This window comes from Amblyomma americanum, chromosome 9 (assembly GCF_052857255.1).
Source record: "Amblyomma americanum isolate KBUSLIRL-KWMA chromosome 9, ASM5285725v1, whole genome shotgun sequence".
Classification (NCBI taxonomy): domain Eukaryota; kingdom Metazoa; phylum Arthropoda; class Arachnida; order Ixodida; family Ixodidae; genus Amblyomma; species Amblyomma americanum.
The window spans coordinates 124,950,900-124,976,191 of NC_135505.1; the positions used below are offsets into that span (position 1 = coordinate 124,950,900).

Sequence of the window (25,292 nt, forward strand, 5' to 3'; positions counted from 1 at the left end):
GCTTGCTCCTGGTTGTGGGTGGTGGCCGGCAGCCCATGTCTAATAGCAACCTTCTCCGTCCACTGCACCAGTCCCAGCGGAGGGTTGGTGGTGGTGGCGGTGGTGGTGGTGGTGAAAAGTATTTATTCATCAATATATAAAGAGAGGTACTCAGGGAGAGGCCCCTAGTGGCTCTGGCCCGTTACAATAAAAGGCTGAGTTCCTCGTTCCGGGACCCTGCTTGATCCTGACCGCTGCGCAGGTCCGCCAAACCAGGGCCTGTTGTGTCGATAGTTCCTGGCAGCCGAGCAGAGCCGCCTCCCAGTCCTCTCGGACAAGGTAAGGTGTTAAGGGTGGGAGAGAAGGACTTTGCGTGCATGCCCAAACCATGTGAAAGATGTCGGCCACCTGCCCACAGAATGAGCAGCGGCCGCCAAAAGAGCAGTCAAAGTGCTTGAGAACCGTCGGGCACAACAGGGTGTTGGTCAAGAGCCTAAGGAGAGTTCGTCCGCCAGCTTTACCCAGTCCCTTCATAGAAACCGGGTAGCGCCAGTGTTCGACATGGTAGTGCTCAGTAATGTCTTTAACAGAAAGAGGGCTAGGGTCTCGGTTAAAGTGCTCCCAAGGAAGGCCTGGTGCCCGGTAACTGAGTGCGCGGGCTGCCTCATGGGCGGCTTCGTTACCTCGCATGCCTTGGTGGCCTGGGACCCATATGATTGAGCGATGAGTTGGATCGCAGTCGCGAGTACTCTGGTGAAGAATCTGGTGAGCAAGTGGAGTGATCCAACCGAACTCAAAGTTACGACAGGCTCCGCGAGAATCTGTGAGGATGAATTTAGAGTTGGGATGGGAGACTGCGAGGGCGATCGCTACCTCTTCCGCATGAGTAGAGCTGGGCGCTCTGAACGAGAGGCCATCCACCTGTTTTCACTCGTGTATTACTGGAGTCGTGTACCACCATCCCCTCCCCCCCCCCCCTGGAGTGGTAGGGGCTTGCAATGTCAACGTAGAAGACGTGTTTCTTTGAGCCATAGTGGCAGTGCAGGGCATCCGCCCGCACCTGCCGCCGGCCATTATGGTCCTCCTTGTTCATCCCAGTCGGAAGGGGTCGAATGTAGAGCGCGCTTCTCCGCAGTTCGGGCACTCGAACCCTTTCCATCGTATGGTGGTCATGTTTGGTATGTAACCGGTCTAATAGGCGGCGACCGGACACGGTCTGCGCGAGACGCGTGTATTCGTTAACGAGATGCGCCTCGCGAAGCTCCCGATAGGTGTTCACCATCCCTAACGCCCTAACGATAGGTGTTCACCATCCCTTTTCACTGAGTGAGCCCTCCGTGACCCACACAGTGATGCCATCCGCGTACATTGCATGCCTTATGCTTCTAGCCAGTTTAACCATTGCTGTACGTGTTAAAGAGTATGGGTGAAATCAACGACCCTTGCGGTTTTCCCTTATCGGGTGTTTGAAAGCTCTTGGACCTGACTTCCCCGAGCCCTATTGTAGCCGTTCTATTTGTGAAGAAAGCTCTTACGTATTCGTAGATTCTTTTCCCGCAGTTCAAATCGTTCAGGTCTGTTTTTATGGCTTCGTGGCTAAAGTTCTCAAAAGCTCCCTTTATGTCTAGGGCCATGATTATGCGTTCGCCGCATCTGGGTACGTCGGTTAATATTTTGTCTATGATCTGCAGCAGGACGACGACGAGGGTGAGTCGCTGCTTAGTGCACGTGTGTGGCAGCGTGTGAGCACGAAAAACCAGCCGCCTACTCCTCCACTTTTCCATTTTTCTTAGTGCCTTGGATCTTGCGGCAGCCCACTGACGAGCACGACATTCTCGGCTGGTTTCAGATATTTTTCGACTGGCACATCATTGTCGCAATCGTCACAGAGACGAACGGCTACGCGGTGCAGTACTTTGTTGCTCGGGGTTCTGCATGTAAACTTGCTGACCGCGATGAGATCATGGTCTTCTCTGCACTGATAATATTGCAAGGTACTGTTTGTAAACCTCAAGTGGGGACCTACTGGTCTACAAAAGAAGTTTTGGAAGTTCACTGACATGAAAACCGTGGATGAAGTGACCCACCCGCACAACAGGCTTCGGAAGTTGTGGCCCGTGGTCTCAAGCTTGAACGACGCCTTACTTGCATCCTACGTGCCAGAACAGAATGTGTCCGTTTATGAGAGCCTCTTGCTGTACAAGGGAAGATTAGCATGGAAACAATATCTTCCACTAAAGCGTGCAAGGTTTGGCCTGAAAATGGTTTACTGTGCGAATCCTCCAGCGGCTAGATCTTCAATTTGATAGTGTACACTGGCAAGGCGACGGCAGATATGAACGGCAAGGAAGTGATGGGTACCAAGATAATGCTGGACCTGGACCAGCGCAATAATTTCGAACCTGGTACCTCTGCAATTTGCACTCCGCCCACAAATACTATAACACGGGCACAGTATTGTGGCAAGAAATGTCTGGCTCCGCCTCCTGCTCGAAATATGTGCATTGTTGTAAAAATCATTTCATAATAACACCTTCATAATGGGCGACGCCAGGGAGCCCGCAGGATTCGTGATAGCGATTTCGGTCGGTGTGGAGACGGAGAAATAGAGACGAGATCACTGAAAGCACGACAAGCACGCTACTGGTCCTAATTTTCAAGTGAGCTTACACCGCGGTGGAAGATATTAGGTGAGTACATAGCAGCCCTCGCCGCTCCCAGATAAAGCTCCCTAATTTCCATAAGTGCCACGAGATGGCTGTTCGCTCGGCGGCCTGGGCCGTAGTGCGAGGCAATGCTTTTCTATGGGGAATGCGCGCTTGGTGAACGCCATTTTCCCGAAGGCTGTTGCCGATGAAAATAAGAAAACAGTTATGCCGCTTTGATACTGTGCCGCTTTGTTGCTAACTGTAATTCTGTGAAGCAGCGGCTTCGCGCTGGTTGAAATGAAGGCGTAGAAGGCGATGAGTTTTGGCGGGTTTTTTTTAACCTGCTACATGAATAAGTGCGGGTGCCTTGATAACCGAGCATGTAACCATCGCTCGTCTTTTTTGTTCTCTTGACCTTTGGCTCGTTGGTTCGTGCGTTAGTTGGCTTAAAATTGCACCGCCATAGACCGCACTGATCTTGCTTAAAGTGCCACGACGATGCTGCGTGACAGCGCAAGGAACAGTTCGTTCCATGCGAACGGCTTTTGTGACGTAAACGAGCCCTACGGTATCTGCATGGTTGATATAGACACGAGACAGCTCATTTATGTTTTTTTTTCTTCCGGCAAAGCTTCACCGCTTCATCGACACTGACGCTGCGATCAGCGGCGCAGATGACGCGGCTGGTACTTTATCTGGTCGCTTAGGGCCAGTGCGTCGCCCACACAATGTCCTCACCTATATATCTTGCCTACACTCTAGAATGTATTGCCGCACATCTTTGCGCTATTCGTCCGTTTACGCTCAAAGCCGCTGGTAGGCGGCTTTATCGTTTTGGTTGTGACGCGAAATGCTGCCAGACGTATCTGGATTGATCATGGCAGCGAGCAATCTTTTCATTTTTTCAGATTTTTTAGTTGCTTTTGGTTGCTTATCTCGGAGTCCCCTGTCAGCTTTAAATTGAGTGCCGCCAAGAACGGCAGGCATTCTGTTCGACGACCCCCGTGCACGATCGTTGCTTTGGCCGCCGCCGAGTTCTTTGTGGGCGCGGGCCAGCCCCATAAACAGTTTTGTTTGAAAGCCTTCTCTCTGTCTTCTTGCTCGCTGGACTGTAGTCACTAATGCGTGACAGTATGATAATAGGTTATGCCTAAACGTCCTATGACATGAGTAGATACATGCGTCAAACCTATATGTTTATTAGATATGTACTAGAATGTACATCTGTATGCATTCAGAAGAGAGGCAGACTACTGTATCGGTATACGCGCTACTGCTCAGTGCTCTGGCAACCAGCTTCTTGTCTACCGAAATGTAACAACAAGCACCCCACTGAGAGGTTTTTTTCAAACACGAACTCATCTGTACAGTCTTCTAAACCTTGTATTATTTTGCTGCAATCCTGTATGAGCGATCGTTTCTAAAACACACTAGCGAAGACAGCCGGAAATTTTGTTCACAATTTCAAAAACAGATAGATCTCCTAAAAGAAATCGGTGTGTATTATTATTGCCGAATCTCTTTCTACATTTCCCGCAGTTCTCAATGCTCCACGTGTGAACGAAGATTTTATGTCTGAATAAAGGGCGAATTTAAGATTACAGCTATGGTGAGGAGAGAAAGAGTAGAACGGGAAGGCAGCAATGTTAGCAAGGGATTTCCCAATATGCCACCCTGCATGAGGAAGGCGAACAAAGAGACAAAAAAAAGGGAACAGAGGAACGAGAGATGAGTTTGCACGTCTTCTAAGGCCATTACTTTGATGGTTCACAGGGCGCACACGGAATGTTTGTATGCTTGAGCTCAACCCTGAATAGTTCGAGAATTTAGTAGCCCCAGACAACTTTATTATGAAATAAAGGTTTAGTCGCAGGCACGAGAATTAGAATTTTTGTGATTGTACTGGAAGACAAAGACACAGGGCTTCCTGAAAAAGTGTGGCCGCAGAAACAAAAGGTCTTCATTCATAGCCAAATAGGCTTTTTCGAAATATGCTTTGAAAATGTCGTTGCTCCTCTCTGCGCACCGGTGAACTAATATAAAACATGATTTTTACACGAAGTACTTCACAGAAATCAGTCTCATAATGAAAATACCTTACGTCCGTCAATACTGTCGGTTGGTGTGGAGTTTGTCCAAAGATCTACCACAAGCTCTCTAAAATAAACTCTTTAAACGGTGACTTTTGATTTGTGTGGCGTTTTCTACGGAAATCACTTGCACGGAGCACAGTGCATTGTATTTGATAGAGTGCACAGCAAGAATTTAAATCATTTCATTCAACAATATATCCAACATCAATCACAAGCCTCAGTGATAACTGCATCCGCCCTTAAGTCTGCAGTCCTGAGACAGAATCCAGGCCATGGCTGCAGCATTTAAATGCAGACCACATTTTAATTAAAGCAATACGCGGCACGACGTTTGCGCACGTAAAGGACATGAAGTGTGTTAACTCGCAGCCATGCAATATGGCACCTCTTGTAACCCACGCTAAGTTTCAGTTCATAAGTGTTCTTTTCGTGGGACAAGTTGACAAGGGGACTGCTAATCCAACATACAGTGATTGCTCAATGTTTCCGTCCGCGCAGTTTACAGGCCTTTGGCTTTGCAGTGCTGAGATTTCGCAACCGTCGGCAGACAACACAGGCTGCTGATCTTGGGTTCTTTTCGAGGCGAGCTGCAAGTGCCGAAAGAGCGAAATCGGCCTTAACTATCAAACGCTGTTTTGGCTAGTCCACTCTTCTCAGCAGTAGAATATTTGTACGAGATCGATCACACTGTTTACGACGGCACTTTGTAAATTGGTTTTTCGAACAGCGCGTGAATTTTTCGTTTAATTTCGGGCTTTTCGAACACCCCCAAAATGTTTGCTGAAAGCGAAGAAATCTTGCTGAACTTCCACAAAGGCAGCAGCATAGAGCACTCTAGAACCGAGCACCGAGTGTTGACCTTGTTCTTTGCTATTCGCTGTTCGTATGTTTACAGTATATTGGGAGACAGATGCGCCTGGTGGCCTTTCTATGATGGAGCTGCTCGCTTAGAGCATGTTTTCTCTTCCTTGAGAACTATGTAAAATCAGTGCCGGCAGTTGGACGCCAAATTCCTCAGCTGCTGGCTTTCACTGCGCAAAGCGCTTTCTATTTCATAGCTACGCCAACAGCTTCAAATTCTGCATTGTTGCGGACGTTGCTGCATTAATTGAACATTGGCACTGTGACAATAGTGCATGCCGCCGACCGCACAAAGATGCGATAAACAAAGGAAATACCTCTTTCCTCTTGAGCAAACATGTTTGACTGCCGCATTTTCTTTACACTTTCGACAAACTATTCCCTTTTTTCGTGTTCTGTTGCTGCAAGATTTTAATCAAATGTTGTCAATTGTCGAACGAAAAATCGTGTGAGCTACAGGTTCAACTCGAAAGCAGCGCGTCCGCTCAAATTGCTTGCAGTAGGAGTAAGATGTGTGACAAAAAAGCCGAGTTGCGATATTTCCCAGGAGACAGTTTTTAGCATTGAAGGACTCTTCATCTCATTAGCTTTCACGCAAGGCATCTGCGTGCAAGTTTAAAGAACGTGTTTCTCCCCGCTAACTGCAGTAATAAACTCAGCCATAACTAGTACTACCACCATTGGTTGTATGCTGCTGCGCAGAGGCATGCACAAATTAATAGAGACCTTTAAGGTAGAAAGAAGCACTACCGCTAACTGTATGGAGAACATGGCAGTGTGCATGCGAAGGTCGCCTTGACGGTGCCAGATGGTGCTAGCAGCCGGCACGCCACGCAAGCCTGTAGCGTTAAGGGCTATGCTAAAATTCTTGGTGTAAGTAAAACCGCGGCCCTGGTGCTTCACTAAATAGCGCGGAGTTTTATGCACTACCGCTAAAGTACTTTCTGGATAGGATACTGGGGTGTATTTTCAACTCAAACACGCAGAGTCTTTGCTGAAATCCGCGCCAATCGAAGTAATAAGGAACACGGCATGAATCAGAACGGAGAAACGAGGTTTTATTGAGAAATGCACCGGCGTTGCCCAGTCAGCCGGAATAAGTAAATGACAGGTGCTATCAGTGAACTTCATGGGTGCTCTCCTTTCTCTATAGAAGGTGAAAAAACACTACGGCGGTGGCTGATTTCTGACATGCGAAGGCCAGTTCTCTAAGCGTCACTGGGTTCTGTTTTTCACTTATCGACTTGCCAGTTATCGGTTTCTAGAGCACAGTTATTTGGCTCATATCGAAATATTGGCAATATCCTGTGAAGGTCGCAGGATGGTTTACGGCAGTATAAGAAGAAGAAGGTGGAGAAACTTGTCATCGATTTATGCCCTGTATTTTAAGAAAAAGAAACAAAACGGCATCACCTGATCCCAGTTGGAAGGTCAGACGTAACACACTTTGGGAGCTTAACACCCACAGAGCAGTTGAAACACTCTGTGAGACCGTTTTTTTGCGGATAGTGAGCTGTTGTGGCACGGTGAACAGATATGCATGATGAGAAGAGTTCTTGAAATACCTCTGACAGAAAGGCACGCGCCTTTGCCACTCAGGAGCTGCCGAGGTGCTCCGTGACGGAACAAGATGTGCAAAATAAAGTACTCGACGTCACAGGATGCGTCACGCATCCCACTTCGCTGTGAGATGTGTGCCTATGCCGCGTCGCCCGTGCCGCCGCGGGACGTGTAGGTATGTCCTCCAAGTCTGGTGATCGACGGCGACGATTACCCATCGGTTCCTGGCAGGAAAGCGGGTCATAATGGTCGGGGCCAGTGCAATAGACAGGGCGAGAAGGGCATGGTAGAGGCTGCGGTGGGCCGGCCAAGCGACAAGATGATGTCTTCTTTTGCTGATAGGCGGGGCACAAACGAAGAAAGCACTGGACAAAATTATACTTATCACGCCAGTAGTAACGCTGATGAAGCCGATGACAGCTTTTCAGGGCACCAGCGTGAGCGCTTTGCGGGTCCGCCTGGTGATGGGCACAAACTTCGGAGCGGAGATGGCTTCGAATGAGAAGTAGCTATTTTTGGCCGCCGCGGTGGCTCAATGGTTATGGTGCTCGGCTGCTGGCACAAAGGACGCGGGCTCGATCCCGGCCACTACGGTCGCAATTCGATGCAGGCGAAATGCTAGTAGACTGTGTACTGTGCGATGTCAGTGCACATTGAAGAACCCCGGGTGACCGAAATTTTCGAAGCCCTCCATTACGCCGCCCCTCATATCCTGAGTCACTTTGAGACGTTAAACCGCATAAACCAACCAAGCCAGAAGTGGTCATTTCTGCGGTCATAGTTGTAGTTGCGGTGGTAAAAAAGACCGTCGCGGGCTTAGAAATGGGTGCTTGACACAGGAATAACCGAGGATGTGGAGCCAAGGTAGGGCCGCAGAAGATATGCAATATGGAAGAGTGCGGATACGTGCAATAATATGACGTCACTTGTCTCTTGGAGCTACGACCTACTAAATGGTACCAGGCAACCACCTAATTACCAACCCTATTTCTTCTGTTTAGCTACTTTGCCAGAATCATTCGAATCACGTTTCCTCTTAACCGCTGCTGCTCATTCCGCTTAGCTCGGCGCAGTTAGGAGGGGTGCCGCCTAACTAGCGCCCCTAGTTCTTGCCTGGTTTCCACCAGCTATACCTTGTGAAGTAAACCACACGGTGGGTAGATGAGTAGTGATGCAGTGTCATAAGGCATGTTCTATAGCGCCACCCGGGCACACCTGGCGGCACAGTTCGTATGGACTGCCGAGAAACAGGCTCCTTTCACAGAGCTGCGCCAACTGCGGCACTCCCCCGGTGCTGGCTCACTTCGATGAGGAGGCTGCTACCGAGATACACACCGACGCTAGCAACATCGGGCTTGGTGCCGTCCTCGTTCAACATCAAGAAGGTGTGGAACGTGTGATCGCGTATGCGATTCCCACTCTCTAGCGCACCGAAATCAACTACTCCACCTCAGAAAAGGAGTGCCTCGCTGTCGTCTGGGCCACGATGAAATTTCGGCCTTATATCTATGGTCGCAATTTTAAAGTGGTCACCGACCACCATTCCTTGTGCAGGCTTACCAATCTCCGGGACCCATCAGGCCGCCTAGCGCGCTGGAGCCTTCGCCTTCAAGAATTTGATTACACAATTACCTGTAAGTCCGGACGTAAACACGAAGACGCTGACACGCTCTCACGCGAACTCGTCGAGCAAGCTGATGAGAGTGCAGAGGATGACAATCGTTTCCTAGGTGCGATCAGCAGATCGGACTTAGTGGCAAAGCAGCGTGCTGACGCTGACCTGCGACTGTCATGGATCACCTGGAGATCCATGCTTCCAACGTACCTCGACACTTTTCCCGCCACTTGTCCTCTTTTTGCATTCGCAATGGCGTACTGTTCAAGAAAAACTCCAGCAACGGTGACCAGCCCTACCTCCTAGTCATGCCATCAGACCTCCGCGACGACATCCTTTCGGCGTGTCATGATGAGCCCACCTCTGGCCACTTGGGATTTGCACGTACGCTCGCTCGAGTGCGTCAAGGCTATTATTGGGCTAAACTTGCACAGACTATCCGCCGCTACGTAAGAGGTTGCCATGAGTGCCAGCGTCGTAAGTCGCCACGGCTCAAGCCCGCAGGTTTGCTCCAACCAATTGCGCCTCCTCGCACACCTTTTGACCAAGTCGGCATTGATCTTCTGGGCCCATTCCCTGTGTCGTCTTCTGGCAATAAGTGGATTATAGTTGCGACTGATTATATGCCGCGCTTTGCGAAAACCCAGGCGGTGCCGCGCAGAACACCCTCTGAAATTGCGCGCTTCTTCATACACCACATTGTTTTACGACGTGGCGCCCCGTCCTCCGTCATCATCGATAGGGGCACCGCGTTTACAGCGCAACTCATGCACGAGGTGTTTCAGCTGAGTCACACGAACCACCGCAAGACTACTGCATACCACCCGCAGTCAAACGGGCTCACGGAGCGCCTCAACAAAACCTTAGCGGCCATGCTCGCAGTGTACGTCGACGTACAGCACAAGACTTGGGACGGAATCCTCTCATATGTTACGTTTGCCTACAACACGGCGATTCAGTAAACGACTCGATTTACGCCGTTTCGCCTCGTCTACGGGCGTGATGTCCAAACGGTGCTCGACGCCATGCTTCCGTGCCCCCCTGACTACCAGGCGCTCAAGCCAGACGCCGAGGAATTTACCCGGCACGCTGAGGAAGCCCGCCAACTGGCCCGTATGCATATCCGCCGGCAGCAGGGAACGGATGCAGAACGCTACAACCAACGACATCGCCACGTCGAGTACCACCCCGACGAAAAAGTGTGGGTATGGACCCTGGTACGTCGCCCCGGCCTGTTGGAGAAGCTCCTAAGCCCCTACTTTGGACCATACACAGTGCTGTGCCGCATCACGGGTGTGACGTATGAAGTCCTCCCCGATGTCACTCTGCCCAGTTCGCGCCGTCGACCGCAGCCTGAGGTCGTGCACGTACTGCGTATGAAGCCGTACTTTACGCAGTAACGGGCACCTCGTTCGCTCCATGTGCGCCCACGTTTTTTCTTCCTTTTTTTGATGGGAAATGGGAATTATGCCGCCAGGTGTCCCTGGGCGGCGCCTTGAGGACAAAGAAGTGAGATGTGCGTGCTCTCGGCAGCTGGGACACTGCTTGATTTCTTGCGGCCTGTGCCTAGCCTTTTTGATTCTGTAACCCATTTGCGACAATAGCATATGTTGCCATCAGTGGGACATGGGTTGCTTAGGTTGGACTGCGACCCAGGTTGCTTTTCCCGAGCAGCATCTCACATTTAAATTGGCTGCCGCCTGACCTGGTGGGCAGGCTGCCCACCGTACGGTGGACAGGTCAGCAGCCTGTCATAAAACAAGCTTCAGACAAAGATTGACAAAAACACAACACTAAAACAGAACGGTTGTGTCGGTGGCAGAAGCGTCACAAAGAGGAACGGGAGCAGTGCTGTCGGGTGGCATAGTCGTGTCCTGAGTAACGAGCAGTTAGGGTTCAGAACGAGAACCCGTCTAGTGAAGTACGGTATCGGATGGGAGAACACACGGCACGGCGAGTGCGACCTGACGACGGGCGCAATCAATAAGGCGTGATTTTGGGACAGGAAATCCAAGCCGTTATAGAGGTCGAAGAAGTAGTGAGGAGGACTGGATTCAATAAAATATACAGCGTGAGCATATATAGCTCGTGCGGTGGCGATGCTGTGCGAGGGCGGTACACAGGGGCAGGCCGGTAAGAGGGGTCACCACCTTGCGGAGAGCGAGAGGTTTCTTGACCAAAAAGGGATACGGTGACACCAATGCCTACGAGGGCCAGCTTCGAAACACAGTCAAAGATAACGGCAATAAAGTTTTACAAGAAAAGAGGACATTGACGTTCGACTAGTACGGGCCTCGGGAAGTGCGGCGGTTAGTTTCCCGGCTCGCCAGAGGGATTCGGGGCGCATGGACGAAAGGGAGCGGCGACGAGGCGGAGAAACTGCTTGATTTCAGTGGAGAGTCAGAAGGCTCCATTTCTGGGGCCAGTACTGTGAAAGACGCGTCCACCGGGTGGCGAACCAAAAGACGCTGCTGGCACAGCGCGTCGAAGCTCTGGCAGAGTTGGTACACCGTAGCGATGGTAGTCAAACTCTGCTATGAGCATGTTGAAGACGCCGTCGTCAGTGCCCTTCAAGACGTCCAAATCTTATCTTCTTCCGCCATAATCGGGTTAATGCGTTTGCTTAAGTCCACGATGTCCTCGATTAACCTGTGAAGCTTTCTCCTACCTCCTGCTCTCGAGAGCGTACACGCCGCTTACCACGAAGTTTGCTAACGGCAGGACGTCCGAGTATTTCCGCAAAGGAGGTCTTCGATGCGGGCCATGTGGTGATGACCAACTCGCTGTTGCGACACCACAGATTGGCGATGTCAGTTAAGTAGAATTGTGAAGCTCAAGAGCGTCATCCCACTTTTTGTGCCTGCTCACACGTCTGTAGGCGGACAACCAGTCCTCTATATCTTGGTCGCAGCTGCCACTGCAAATACCGACGTCGCGTGGACGCTATTAGCCAAAGCAAGTGGCAGGCGGAAGCGTGGCCGGAGGCTCCTGGTTCGTTGCCGCCATGGGAATCGAGACCGTGCGAATGCGGAGTTCCAGGGTGATGTCGCAGGTGACGATAGTGGTAACTCAACGAAGTTAAGAGTGGATTTATTGATAAGTCACGTGAACCATGCAGGCACCAGTCAGGGCACTGAAAGACAGAAAAGCCAGCCGGAGGCAGCACTTCCACCACAAGACTCCTAGGCACCACTGATGACGACGAAGCGCGGCAGTGCTCAGTCGTCCTCATCTTCTTCTTACGCATTAAACAATTTATCATACATGTATCACGATTGTCAGTGGCAAAGGCGTCTGCACTTAAACCTGATGTGCCGTGATAGAATTCAGGCCGCGGAAGTCGCATTCCGAAGTTGGCTAAATTCAAATGAGCTCATGTGCGGCGCGACTACAGCGCACACAAAGGAAAATTTATTATTAACCCGGAGGCATCCAAACCGCATCTCTTGTAAATACTGGTTAACTCTAGCGCATGCGAGTTCTTTACCTGAGACAAGTTGACTACAGGCATTGCCAACACTGCGTACAGTGTTTGCGAAATGTTTCCATGAGATGAGATTGCAGACCTTTGGCTTTCCCGTGTGTCGACTCCGCAGTCGTTGGCGTTCAGCAAAAGCTGCGCAAGTTTGCTTTAACAGCTAGCGCTACAAAAGACACAAGTAAAGCAGAACGAGCGTTTATAATTTTTAACCCGTCTCTAATATTTGGAACCCACGCCATTCAGACTGAGATCGTATTTTTACGCTGTCTGAGAGGAACCACAACCGACTGCTGGCTCACCGGGCTGAGTAACCCACTCGACTATTCGAAACCCTGGACTAACCGCCTTGGTTCCGATGCAGCATCTTTCCTGATTCTGTGTACAATCTTTAAATTAATGTTTTAATCTTCCCTCTTCATTTGCTATGAGTAACTAGCCCAGTAGTCTAAATAATCGCAGCAAACGATTTATTTTCAACCAATGATTTTTCATTTTTTGAGCTTAAGCGCAAATTTATCTCACGCTTTTGTTCATCAGCCATACTTCTTGACTTAACGTATATTAATATCTGAACACCAAGGAGCAACTTAAGCGTGTGCTGCTGACTTAGCGGGTTCGAAAACATTGATTTATCCGAATTCATAAATGACTGGAAAAGGAATTTAAATTATTTATCTTCGTTTTACGTTTTATTTCGAGACCAGAGTTATCATCACAATTACGAGATTATCTGCGCATACTAAAGGACAAATCTCTTTCCTATATTTCTCTAATTAGGTCCACCATTTGGTAACTTCTGCCACCTTTCCCCATCATTCTAACTTCACCCGTCGAGCTGATCTCTTGGCCATCTACTACACTTTCGTTCACTTGAAATTCATTGCGTTAATTCCAGAGAAAATCTGCTACCCGCTCTCGGCTTTGCATTCCTGCCTTTGTCGATTTATCTTCGCATTCTTGCCTTTGTCGATAGGTTATCATTCACTCTCATTAAACTTAGCGTTTACGATTACCATAGCCTACAGTATTATAAACGTGTAAACGAAATATCACATGAGTGTCAAGCGCTCGCAACGCTATGCATTCTTGAGAAGACTTTACTTTTTGTGACGTTACGAAGGCCGGATGCTTTACGTGGATGTTAAAATAACGTTCCGATACATGCCCAACACAAATGCGCCTATGCTGGTCACCGGTTTGAAATATGTCAAATACATGTAACACACGCACTTGCACAGTGGATATTATGCGGCGCACTGCTGATAACTAAAAAGTTCCTAAGTTCTTTCTGACCAAGAAATGTGCTTGTGGTAAGTGTTCTTAAGTAAAGCTAAACTTCAGGTGAACAGTCTGAACTGAGACACACAGTAGGATGAAGAATCAGACTAACACAGCGCTGCTTAACACAATGTCAGCGCTGTGTTCGTCTGTTTCTTAGCCCTACTGCGTGTGTCTCAGTTCGCCTTTTCACGTGATAATACTGCAAATATGCCTTGAGACATAGCTAACGGCGCATAAATGATGACCAGTGCCTCACACAACAGGACGCACTATACACAGCACTTAGTTGATGTACTATCGGCGTCAGATCAAATGCGAACAGCGGAGTGCGTGGCCAAAGATCCATTCTACGCCATGTGCCAGTCGCCATCAGAGACATTCGCGCTCTTCCGGTTTGCGATTCTTTTGCTCCTATTTTCTTCGGCAGTCATTTTCTCGCCTTGCCACTGGAGCGCCACATTTTTGGGGCCGGGTATGGCGATGAAGTTCTTCTCACTGCCAAAAACATGCGATTCAGCGACGACCACATTGGACACCGACACTGCAATCCGATCGGTCCTTTTCGCCGTTCGCATCGCGAGCAGACGCCGATAACTGTACAATGATGGAAGCAAAATCAAAGCGCTGCAGGACAGGGAGCTAAGAGCACTCGCTTCATCCACGTCGCCTACAGCCGCTGGCGCCAGCCAGGCAGCGCTGCACATGCTGCGATCGCTGGAAAGTATAAATGTGGCACTCCAGCGTCTCAGACTTGGGAGTTCAAACCCGGGTCATTGAATGGGCTACCAAGGTCGCTGTCAGCCGTGGACTGATAGCCACCTAGTACGGATCGTCTGCATTCTGCCTTTTCTTTCTGACGAATTAAATGTTTTCCAATACAATCCAGTACAATCCAGTGGCAAAGCGAGAAAATGAACGTGAAAGGAAACAGAGACGATCTATACCGCAGACCGGATAAGCGCGCCTACCTCTGACGATGACAGGCAGACGGGGTAAGCCGCACTTTTGTTTACCCGTTGCGCTGTTCGCATTTCATTTGACGCCGATAGTACAGCCCCCGTCAGAAGTATACGGGCCAAGGGGTTTGCTTTTGAGGCCTGCTGCATGCCTCGTTATGCATCCTCAGCGACAGCAACCTCTTTAAAGAGGAGTGACTTTGCGTCCTCATTCCTCTCAGGCTTTGGACAGCTGGATGCACTAGGGAGCCCAACTAAACAGCTTAGAAGCAAACCCATTGAACAGTATACTTTTGACGGGGGCTGTACATATGAAGAAGCCGGTTCGTTTTCTGCAGTTTTTGTTTAAATGCAGGCGACGAAGAACAATCGAAAAGACGAGGACAGGCATCACTGCCTTCTAATACATGAATTTTTGTCCCTGTGCTTAACTGTATCCTGCCTGCAACCAACAGCCTCTGCTGCTTATCATGACGTCGCGGTTAATCCTGAACCGCGACATCAAATGAGAAGATCTCGAAAATCAGGTGATGGCATTTTATTGAGGGCTTCCTTTAGAGGGTGTTTTATAATGTTAATAGTAATAATTATTCAACTATCATATCGAACATAACAGGGGTCAAAGCTGCCCATGAATAGTTTGACAAAGCCCTTGACCCCTACATCTTGGCAATAGCATAGGAGGTCGAGAATAACTGTTATACACATTGATAAAAAATTTTCCTGCTGCCTTTTCCAATTGAATTCGACTATGAAGCTTTCAATGCTACAAAAAAACTGGTGATGGAGAGTAGCTGGTACGCTGTCAAAGGGAACCAATGTGCGGACGCCAATGCCCGAGCATACGCCAACCGGGAGGCGCGCACCGAAGGGGAACTGGACGCAGTCACTAGACGGTATGGAGCCATCTTAGAACACCAACGAGCCCTCCGGAGGACCTACCCGCCTCCCCACAAAGACCTTAGTAAACAGCAGTCGGTCGGTTGCCTGGAGACAACTACAGACTAATACATACCCCAATCTGAGTTTACTCAGCAAAATCTATCCATCCACTTATGAAAACAAATGCCCGCTATGCGGTGAACACGCAACGCTTTACCACGTTACATGGGCCTGTCAGAAAATGCAGGCAGCGCCGATAAACAACACACCTACACCGGAGCAGTGGGAGGCTGCGCTGTCCAGCTCGAAGCCTGAAGAGCAGCTCAAGCTGATCGACAGGGCTCGCAAGACTGCAAAGGCCGCTGGGGCCCTGGACTGAGGGCTCCACCTACGCTGCGAGAAATAACCCTTATACAATAAAGTTTTTCATTCATTCATTCTATTTTCAGCAGTAATAACTAAATCTCGCGGTTTATTCTTACTAACTCTCTCTCAGAAAAATATTATTCGCAATAAGAAATCGTGCGAAATGCAGGTGTCTACCTAATTGAATATTATAGCCCCATTATTGTGTTTCTACCGCTGCGGCTCAGTACCAGTGATGTGCTGTTGGGTGTAAGATCAGGGCTTAAATCATCAGTTGCCGCATTCGTATCTGAATACAGACATCCGTCAAAGCGAGTATACTGTGAGATAAGGTCATTAAGCAATATTGTAGCAGTGGTAAGGTTCTCAGCTTAGTGGCAAGGCCATTTACACGTTACATTGGTGTCGACTGGGGGCACAATGTTCATAAATTAGCTGCTCACTTCTTCGCATTTCAGCGCTCTGCTGAAAAGCTTGTCTTATGTTGTGGTCAAATAGCCCGCATGCAAAGTGTAGGCACCAAAATTTCACTTCATCGACACTTTCAAAAACTATCGCACGAGAAACAAGTTTTCTGCTAGTAAATAATTAGGGAAAACCTTATCTTGTCCGCCTTTCTGGGAAGCTCACAACATATATGTGTAATATGAAGCGGTACAAGCGCTGGCTTAACAAACATACTTGCGCAATTTGAAATTCATTGCGGACTTCGATATTCAGTCAAGATGTCAGATCACTACGTAGTCGAAATAGTTTATTCTGTATTATTTCTGGCTCCGTTTTCAATGAATACCTGATTACTAGTAATATTACCATTGACTTGAAATGATCTTAGCGAAATGAATCTGCATTGGAAGTTTCCTATCTTTGTTTCCATATTAAGCGACAACGTACATTTCACAACTTCCAGGTTCGCACCTACTCTTGTCTAGGCGAGCTGCAAGTACCGAAATAACGAAGTCTACCAAACGTCATCGAATGCTTTTATGGTGAGTTCGCAATTCTCAGAAGTGCGGACTTTGTACGGACTTGCGCGCAGTGTTTACGATGACGCTTCGTATACAGGATTTCCAAATAGAGTGTGAATTTCTTGTTCCTTTTCGGGCCCTATGAACAACTTCGAAACAGTTACTGGAAGCATCAAATTTCTTCTGAACTTGCTCAACGGCAGCAACATAGAGCACTCTAGGAGCGAGCACAGAATGATAACCTTTTCATTTGCTCTTTTCCCTTCGTGTGTTTACAGCTTCAATTTCCTCTATGTTCGTGACAGGCGCGCTTGGCGACCTTTCAGTGATTTATGTGCTCACTCTAGAGTTTGTTGTCTCTCGCTTCAGAACATTGTAAAATGAGTGGCGGCAGTCTGACACCACATTCCTCGGCTCCTGGCTCTTACGGTGCGAAGGGCTTTGTGTTTCGTACCTACGTCAACCGCTTCCAATGCTGTGTTCTTGTTGACGCTGCTCCTTTAATCCATCATTGGTATAGTGGTAATAGTGCAAGCTACAGGCTACACAATAGCGCACCTCTTTCTTCTTGAGAAAACAACTCCTAGACTGACACCTTTTTCTTTCCACTTTCGAGGAACTATTTCTTTGTCACGTTTTGTTAGAACATGACAATTATCATTTGCTGTTAGTTGCATTCTAAGGAAAAGTCGCAACAGCTAAAAATTCAACCCTGAAGCAGCACCTCCAGTCAAGTACCGTGTTGAATGACTTTATTGATTTACAAAGGGATCGAGTTGCGAAATTTATCAGGAAAAACGCATTTCTTTTTATCGAAGAACTGCTCATTGCGCTGTTTTCAAGCGATGGTTTCGCAAGCAAGATTAAAGAGCGTTGTTTCTCTCCGCTTACTGCAATAATAAATTAGGTCAAATGCACTAAGACAACCATTGGTCGTATTCTGTTGCCGAGACGTATATTATTGCGTGAAGAGAAAAAGAAAGGAAAATAATATTGCGCAGCCCGCATCGCCTAAAGCACATGTTGCCTAGACACACAGAACAAATAATAGAGACCTTTAGGCTACGAAGTACCGCAACCGCTTACTATGTAGAAATCATGGTAGTGCGCATGCGCACGCCGCCTTGTCGACGCCAGATGGCGCTATCTGCAGGCGAGCCACGCGCAAGGCTGTCGCGTCGGGAAGAACGAGCTCGTGTGCGCTTGCCGCGCTTTTTATCGTGTAGCCGGCAGTATTGCGGGATTACGGGATTCATAAAATTATCAACAAGCTTAAAACTAGGGCGCTGGTTGTTCAGTAAACAACACACACTTCTATACTTCCCTTCAAGCAGAATGAGGATAGGATATTGCGGTGTATTTTTAACTCAAACAAGAATGATATTTACTGAAATCCACGCCAACCAATGTAATAAAGGACACAGTATGAATCAGAATAAAGAAGTATGCTTTGTCTGAAAGAAGATCAGCGTTGCCCTATATGCCGGGATAAGGAAAAGTGCTCTCCTTTCTCTAAAGAAGGTGGCATCAGTCTGCACGACTGTTTCTAAGCTCTCACGTGTGAGGGCCAGTTGTCCAGGCGTCACAGCATTCCATTTTTCGCGTATCCACTTGCCGGTTACCAGTGTATAGTGAATAATTTTATACAAAAAGACCTTAAGAGGCGCTCTTTGCAACATACACGCGCTGTAGCTACCGGTTACAGAGCAAGTATGTTACAAATGTGTAAAATACTCGAGACACACTACAGCTCGAGGATTGCAAAATTGATCAACACAAACAACCTGTGTATGCTCAGATTTTCTTAATGCAAAGAAGACAGTATAAAGGACAATCGTGGAACCTGAAAAAACGCGGATTACAGGCCCTAATTCGCCTTTAACGCTGAGGGCAGATTCCGCAGCACCAAACTTGGAGCTTGCACCGCGTTCAAAAGAAAGTCGAGGATGAGGCACGATGCCGACACGTTTTAAGCAATAGCTGCTGGTCGCCTCTCTAGTGTTAATGGAAAAGACACCTTGGAAAACATGTTGCGTGAATATACTTCTAATTTGCACTGCGCAAGATACAGTTATACTGTCTTCTTTCTATTCCTCTTAACGGCGACTTAATTTCGCAAACCATTCCTCGAGTGAAAGTTGAAAAACGAGAACCGATAGTCCTTTCGTTTAGAATTTAGAATACACGTTTGCTGCTAAAGTAATCCTGGTGACCGCCGGAATACAACTTAAAAGAAGCTACTTTTCTTGCCTGTACACAAGTGTTAATAATAATAATAATATTAAAGTAGAGACGTGTGCTATTTGCGTGCTTTCTTTCATGTTTTGTTGCTAACGCCATCAATAAAGCTGGCGCTCCGAGATTCAGAACCCATTCATTCATGATAAGATCTTCTTAATCATTGTGCCACTGAGACTGCGAGAAGCCACATCTAAGTAGTCTTGCTTGCATGCAACAGGACCCACTAACAAGCATTCGTCGATCACTATCATTTTTCACGACAGCTCAGGGCTTGGAAAAAAATGCTGAAGTCCTTTAGTGTTGACAACTTAAGAATAAGTACCTCTTTTGCTCTCAATTTTCAAGCAAGGACGGTATTCTTATGCCGTCATGTTTATCTGTTAAACACGTTCACTTAAAATATATTGTTTACAATAGCGGTGAATTGCCAGTCGCGTTTAACTATTAACGACCTTCCCAGATGACACCGGGGTTGAAATAACGAACCACACTAAGGTTACAATTTAAGGCTTGTAATATCTTTGCAAATGTAAAGACATCGAGTTTTTCCATGGAGTAAGGAAACGTCTAGAGAGGCCCTGCCCATACTACAACCTGAGCGAAAAGTGTGGAAGAAGTCACCTGGTTTTTCTCAACCGCGATGCCATCTTGTCCAGGCGGAGATTAGCAACGGCGCCGAAGTTGCTGTTTGCAAGCCGGTTGGGAGCAGTGGGCCACGGCGTAACTTGATGGCGTAACTTGAGATGGGGCGTTTTATCGTAATTTCCTTAACTGCCCCAGTTTGTATTTTTGGTCGTGCTCACAGGCCGGCGTTGACGGCGTTCACTCATAACTCAAGGTGAAATTTACTTGAAAACTCTTGCTGTTCCGTGCACGGATTGGAATGCGCTTAGCGACAACAATAGCGCGGGCCTGTGGTCTACTGCGACATTGCTCGCAGCCGTCGGGCCACAGCCGCTGTTCAGTGAAGAGCATTCGCGCTGTTCGTTCCCCAGTGATTCAATACCACGTGCGCTACCGAGCGGTCGTCGGCGTATTGTCCAAACGTTTCGTGTCTCGTGCGTGATATGAGCGTGTGCTATTCCCGCTCCCGTTTCCATCGGCAATGAAACCTCGTTGCTACTTATGCGTGTTCTAGCAACGCTCCAGATACTGTAACTCTTATTCATTGTAATATAACTGCTATTTTGTTTTTCGGCGATTGCGCTTGTGTGAGCGGCGGGGGTGATGACATGGTCGTAGAGCGATACTGTAAAGAAAGCTAACTTAGTTCTTAGCATATAGGAACTTTCTTTCATGCCCGTTCGAAATGTGTAATGTTTGAAGCATCTAGCGAGATATATGCCTCTGGACGTGCCGGGCTGCAGTGTGTTTGTTCATATCGAGGTGAAGTGTATTTTTAATCCCGCACTATTTTTAGATTCGTTTCCTGTAATAGGTTGTGCATCTGCTTTCCTGCAACTGCAATGGCCATCGAATACACAGTCTTGGAAATTCTCAATCGCCATCGAACTTGAAGGCGTTCTGGCGCTGCTATACGGCAAATCTCAATGGGCATAGAAATGGTTATCGTGTCTTACGCCAAACTTGTGTGACGCCATAATCGCTTTTTTCGATTTTGCGCAAATAACAAAACTTTTATAATTATATGCAAAATGCTGGAGTGAACTTTCATGGAGTCACAGGAGCTATTTAGTTGTTATTGAAGGCGAGTGGCGTTGTCTTGAAAGACACTGCTATTTGTAGGATTTGATATCGTAGTTTTGTGGCGTTCAGGCAACGCTGACACAGCCGGCGTATCAGTGTTCTGCGATGGAGAGTATAAAATGAATGCTAATGAGACCAGACTGATACAATTATAAAATTATTGTACAGACTGCGTGCATTCAAGTTTAAGAAAATAATGTTTGTTCACGCTTTCGTAATGTGAACGTATCGTGTAAGAAAGTGCCCTTGGCCCTGCTCGAAGTAACAATAGCAACCTCGGGCCGAGCTCGAAGGCTCTCGAGATTTCGGTAGAGTTCCGCGCTGCACAGTAAACTCCATACACTACTGACTCGATGGCCATTGGAACTGCCCACGTGGCTGCGCTCAGTCGCCTTCGACTCGATAGAATATCGGTTCGAGAGCCTTCGAAATGCCTGTGTGAGAGGGTATATATATATATATATATATATATATATATATATATATATATATATATATATATATATATATATATATATATATATATATATATATATATATATATATATATATATATATATATATAATAGACGGCTTCGTGAGAAATGGAACGCGTCCCAAGATAGCAACTGTCCATGGAGTTGGGGCTTTACGCCTAAACTCAATAGACACATCCTAGGTGTACAGGCGGAGCGCCTACGCGCACGTGCGTTGCTGGAACCTGCCTGCGCATGGGCGAGGCGCGACGCGCGAGCAGGTGCGAGCGGTGCGCAGATACCTGTGCATGTCAGATATCGTCGCCTGTGTAAGGGCGCTCGCGCGCTCGTAGGTAGCGGTGTCCGGTTACACCTATCGGAGGCCCGCGGGGCTCTCCGGGACTTTTTTTTTTTCATAGCTTGGAGCTCTTTCAGGTTCCCGCGACTTTTCTTCGTGGTGTAAGTTGTCCTTTCAGCGCCCAACAAAACCCGTTTTCTGCACGATTTGAAACTCTTTCCGTCGGCTCGAGAGGGAGAACGAGCCAGCAAGAGGAACATGGAAGTGAGTGCCCCCTGTAATGCCCATCGCGGCGCGGCGCAGGGCGCGCAGGCGCTCCGACGTACGCGAGCATGTGATCATCGAGCTGCGGCTTTAGTAGCCGTCTACTCGGAAGTATTGTAACGCACCCTTTGAAACGCATTGTAGCAACAGCCCCTATATTGTACAATGTGGATGTCTTTTACCTCCTCCTCTTTCTTTTTCCGAGAAGGTGGGGGAAAGCCAGGTGCGCTTCCTTACCAGGCACGCGGAGCCATGGTGAAACAGGAATGGCGTGGCGGTCGGGTGGTTCGAAACGAGTGGCGGCTTTAGTAGCCGTCTACTCGGAAGTGTTGGAACGCACCTGTTGAAACGCATTGTAGCAACAGCCTCTATATTGTAGAATGTGGATGTCTTTTATCTCCTCCTGTTTCCTTTTTCCGAGAAGTTGGGGAAAGGCGGTGCGCGCTTCCTCACCAGGCACGCAAAGCCATGCTGAAACAAGATGGGTTGGCTGTCGGGTGGTTCGAAGCGGCCTGAGTGGGCTGATCTGTAGTAGACGAAGAACTGAAGGAAGCCATGTTTTCGGGTTAAGAGACGATCAAACATCGGGAGGTTGCTTTCTTTTTCCCCCTCTAGCATGAATAGCATATCCCCTTCTAGGGAGTTTAAATCAGATCGGAAATTTTGGATTTGGGATCTCTTGATGACGGCGAAGCTGTGGTGGACGTACCTCAGGAAGATCTTTGGTTGTGGCTTGGATTAGCTGAGGGTCTTGTTCCTGAGTAGACGCTTAAGATTTCTTCGATTTGGCTGCAATGTCTGCACCAGTTCAAGGAGTGAAGCACTTTCGCATTCGTTTTGCCAGAGCACCGCTCGCCCGCTGCATTTTCGTATTCGTTTTGCAGAAGTGCGAGCCAAGTGCAGCACAAGTTCTTGGCTGGCTGGCACTCCTCCACGTGGAAGTGCAGCTGTAGTACGGCAATGTGGCGACTCCCATGTGTAGGTCGGAGAAGCGAAGAACTTAAGGCAGTGGCCTCTAAATGAAACGAGAACGGTTCTTTCTTGAAAAGAGAAGGTGAGGAACATTTCATGGCGTCAAAATTGTAAATCTAAGCGGTCAAGTCGAGCCGTATGGGAAGCTTTTCAGGGCACACTCGTAAATCTTGACCGTTTATGCATGCAACGACTTTTTTTTGTGAAACGAATGTTCCTTGGGGCTGGTTCGTGGTGACACTTCATTGCTCCTCGTTGCTTAAAAATTCTTCACGTGGCTCGGCATTTCACCGCCCGCTCATGTTGGCAGCACGCAGTTGGCGGTAATTTGGTAGGGACGCAAGAGTACCAGGCCACCAGGCCTGCACTCGGCCAATGATTTTGATGCAGCCAGTGCCAATCTGCACTTTAACTGCGCTTTAACGTTCGGCGCGCGCAACTCTACTGAAATATTTTCACGACCCTCGGCAAAACCGGTTTTTGTAGCTGTGGGGGGAGCGTGGGGGATCTAAATCCTCAACTGTTTCTTGTACTACCAGCACAGTCCAGTGCCCAATGTGACGGCGCCCATCGGCAGAGAGAAAGGAAGTGCACGATGTGGATGTCTTTCCCTCTAGCTGCTTGTTTTTCCGAGAAGTTGGGGAAAGTTGGGGCTCGCTCCCTCTTCAGGCATGCGCCCTCGTCCAGGGCCGGTCTCGAGGGGGTTGCGTGCGCGCTCCCCTCGAGACCAGCCGTGACTTATCAAAGCCATGCTGATACCGGGTTTGCTTTGCAGGCAGGGCTTTCTTCTCTCTCCCTAAATCTTTCTCTACTCTCCTTCCCTTTTGTTTGGTCTTCGGAAGTCTCTCTGTCCCCACCCGCTTCGACTGCCAGTCGTTGTCTGCAGTTCTGCGTGGACGGTCGGCCGGTGGTCAGTGCCGCCAGCATTGCCGCCAACGCGCCGTGGTAGATTAAAGCATACCAGCATCGCTCACACTTCGATCCTGGAAGACGACTTTTGCACAGCATTTCATGCTCCTTCCTGCTTGACAGAACTGTACGGTAAAGCCGCCGCGGTGGCTCAGTGCTTATGGCGCTCGGCTGCAGGCCCGAAAGGCGCGGGTTCGATCCTGGCCGCGGCGGTCGAATTTCGATGGAGGCGAAATTCTAGAGGCCCGTGTACTATGCGATGTCAGTGCACGTTAAAGAAACCCAGGTGGCCGAAATTCCCGGAGCCCTTAACTGCGGCGTCTCTCATAGCCTGAGTTACCTTGGGACGTTAAACCCGCATAAACCAAACCAGAACTGTACCGTAACCGAAAACGACTTCCTACTGAATTGATCTTTGTTACGCAGAGCGGTTATGTGATTTTCTTGTTGCTTCCGTGGTTTCTCACCGAGAAACAATGTTTGTGTAGCGGACAAACAGATAATGTTCGAGTTTGGCCACGTTTTTTGCCAATTTGTTGTCTAGCGCGTCGCATAGGCAGTGCAAGCTGCAGCAGGAGGGGAATCTCTTTAGACACATCTTTAGACAACAAAACCGCGGCCGCTGTGACGTTGACGTTAAAAGCACGGTCTAAAACATTCTTCTCTCATTGAAAGGCTGGTTAGACTTGGCTGCACTCTGCATCAGTGCAAGGAGCGCAGCACTTTCTCATTATTTTTGCCACTGCAACGCGCGCCCGTTGCACTTCCGTTTTCGTTTCGCAAAACCTAGCGCAACAGTTATTGGCTGGCTTGCACTCTCCAAAGGGCAAGATTAGTTGTAGTGCAGCATTATGGTGGCGCCCATGTGTAGGTTGAAAAAAGCGAAGATATGAGAGTACTGTCCTAATAAATTCATCACAGTTCGTTCTTGAAATGAAGAGGTGAGTGATTGTTTGTGGCGTCATTATTGTAAGCCTAAGTAGTCAAGTCGAGCCGCATCGGAGCTTTTCAATGCATGTTCGTAAATCGTATGTGTGTATATATGTAACTACTTATTTTTTCTCTGAAACGGTGATTTCCTCGCGCTGATTCATGGCTACACTTCAATGCGATATGTTGCTCGAAAATTCTTCACGTGGTTCGGGATTTGGGAGCCCGTTGATGTCTCCGGCACGCATGTGGCTGCAATTTGATAGCGATGCGAAGGGTAGCAGACGACCGTCTCGACAGACAACTCGATCATTCGTTTTGGAAGCAGCCAGTGCCAAGCTGCACTTGAACTGATGCTGCGGCACTTCACGAAGCTAGTGGAGCCTAATCGAAGAGAACTCAAGTCATGACAATATTTGGGTGCGCTAGAAGCCTCTTGTCCACACAATGACCTTTTGTGAACAAAGCTTTTCAATACTGAACTTTTTAAGCTACCCTTATGAAAATATTGAACGTAACGTCCATTCTTTCGAAGCGTAGCAAAACCATTATTTTAAGGTTTTTCTATCGCTGGCAACGAACAGTTCTGACTGCCTTAGCCAACCAATAGCGAACGTTTTGGACAAAAGCTAGAACGTTAATTGCAAATAAATGCTAGCCTGCTGAACACAGATCTGCGGATATATTCCTTGTAGTAGCGAAATCTTACACAATTGTTGGGTATGGCTATTGCTTCGTTTGGCTTCACGATTTTGTACCGTAGCCAAAGTTTTGTTGTCACAACTTAAACTTTATTATTAAAGACTACCCTGCAGTTTATAGGGCT

At 48.2% G+C, this 25,292-nt stretch overlaps 1 protein-coding gene across 1 annotated transcript in view; it reads right to left on the reverse strand.

Annotated features, from left to right (window-relative positions):
- Nucleotides 1–19,932, reverse strand: part of LOC144105459 (uncharacterized) — a 36,256-nt gene extending 16,324 nt beyond the window's left edge. Inside the window, exon 1 of the mRNA XM_077638582.1 lies at nt 19,553–19,932. Within this exon, the coding sequence (XP_077494708.1) occupies nt 19,553–19,578 (26 nt within the window). The 5' untranslated portion in view covers nt 19,579–19,932. The remainder of the gene's footprint in view (nt 1–19,552) is intronic.
- Nucleotides 19,933–25,292: the final 5,360 nt, after the last annotated feature.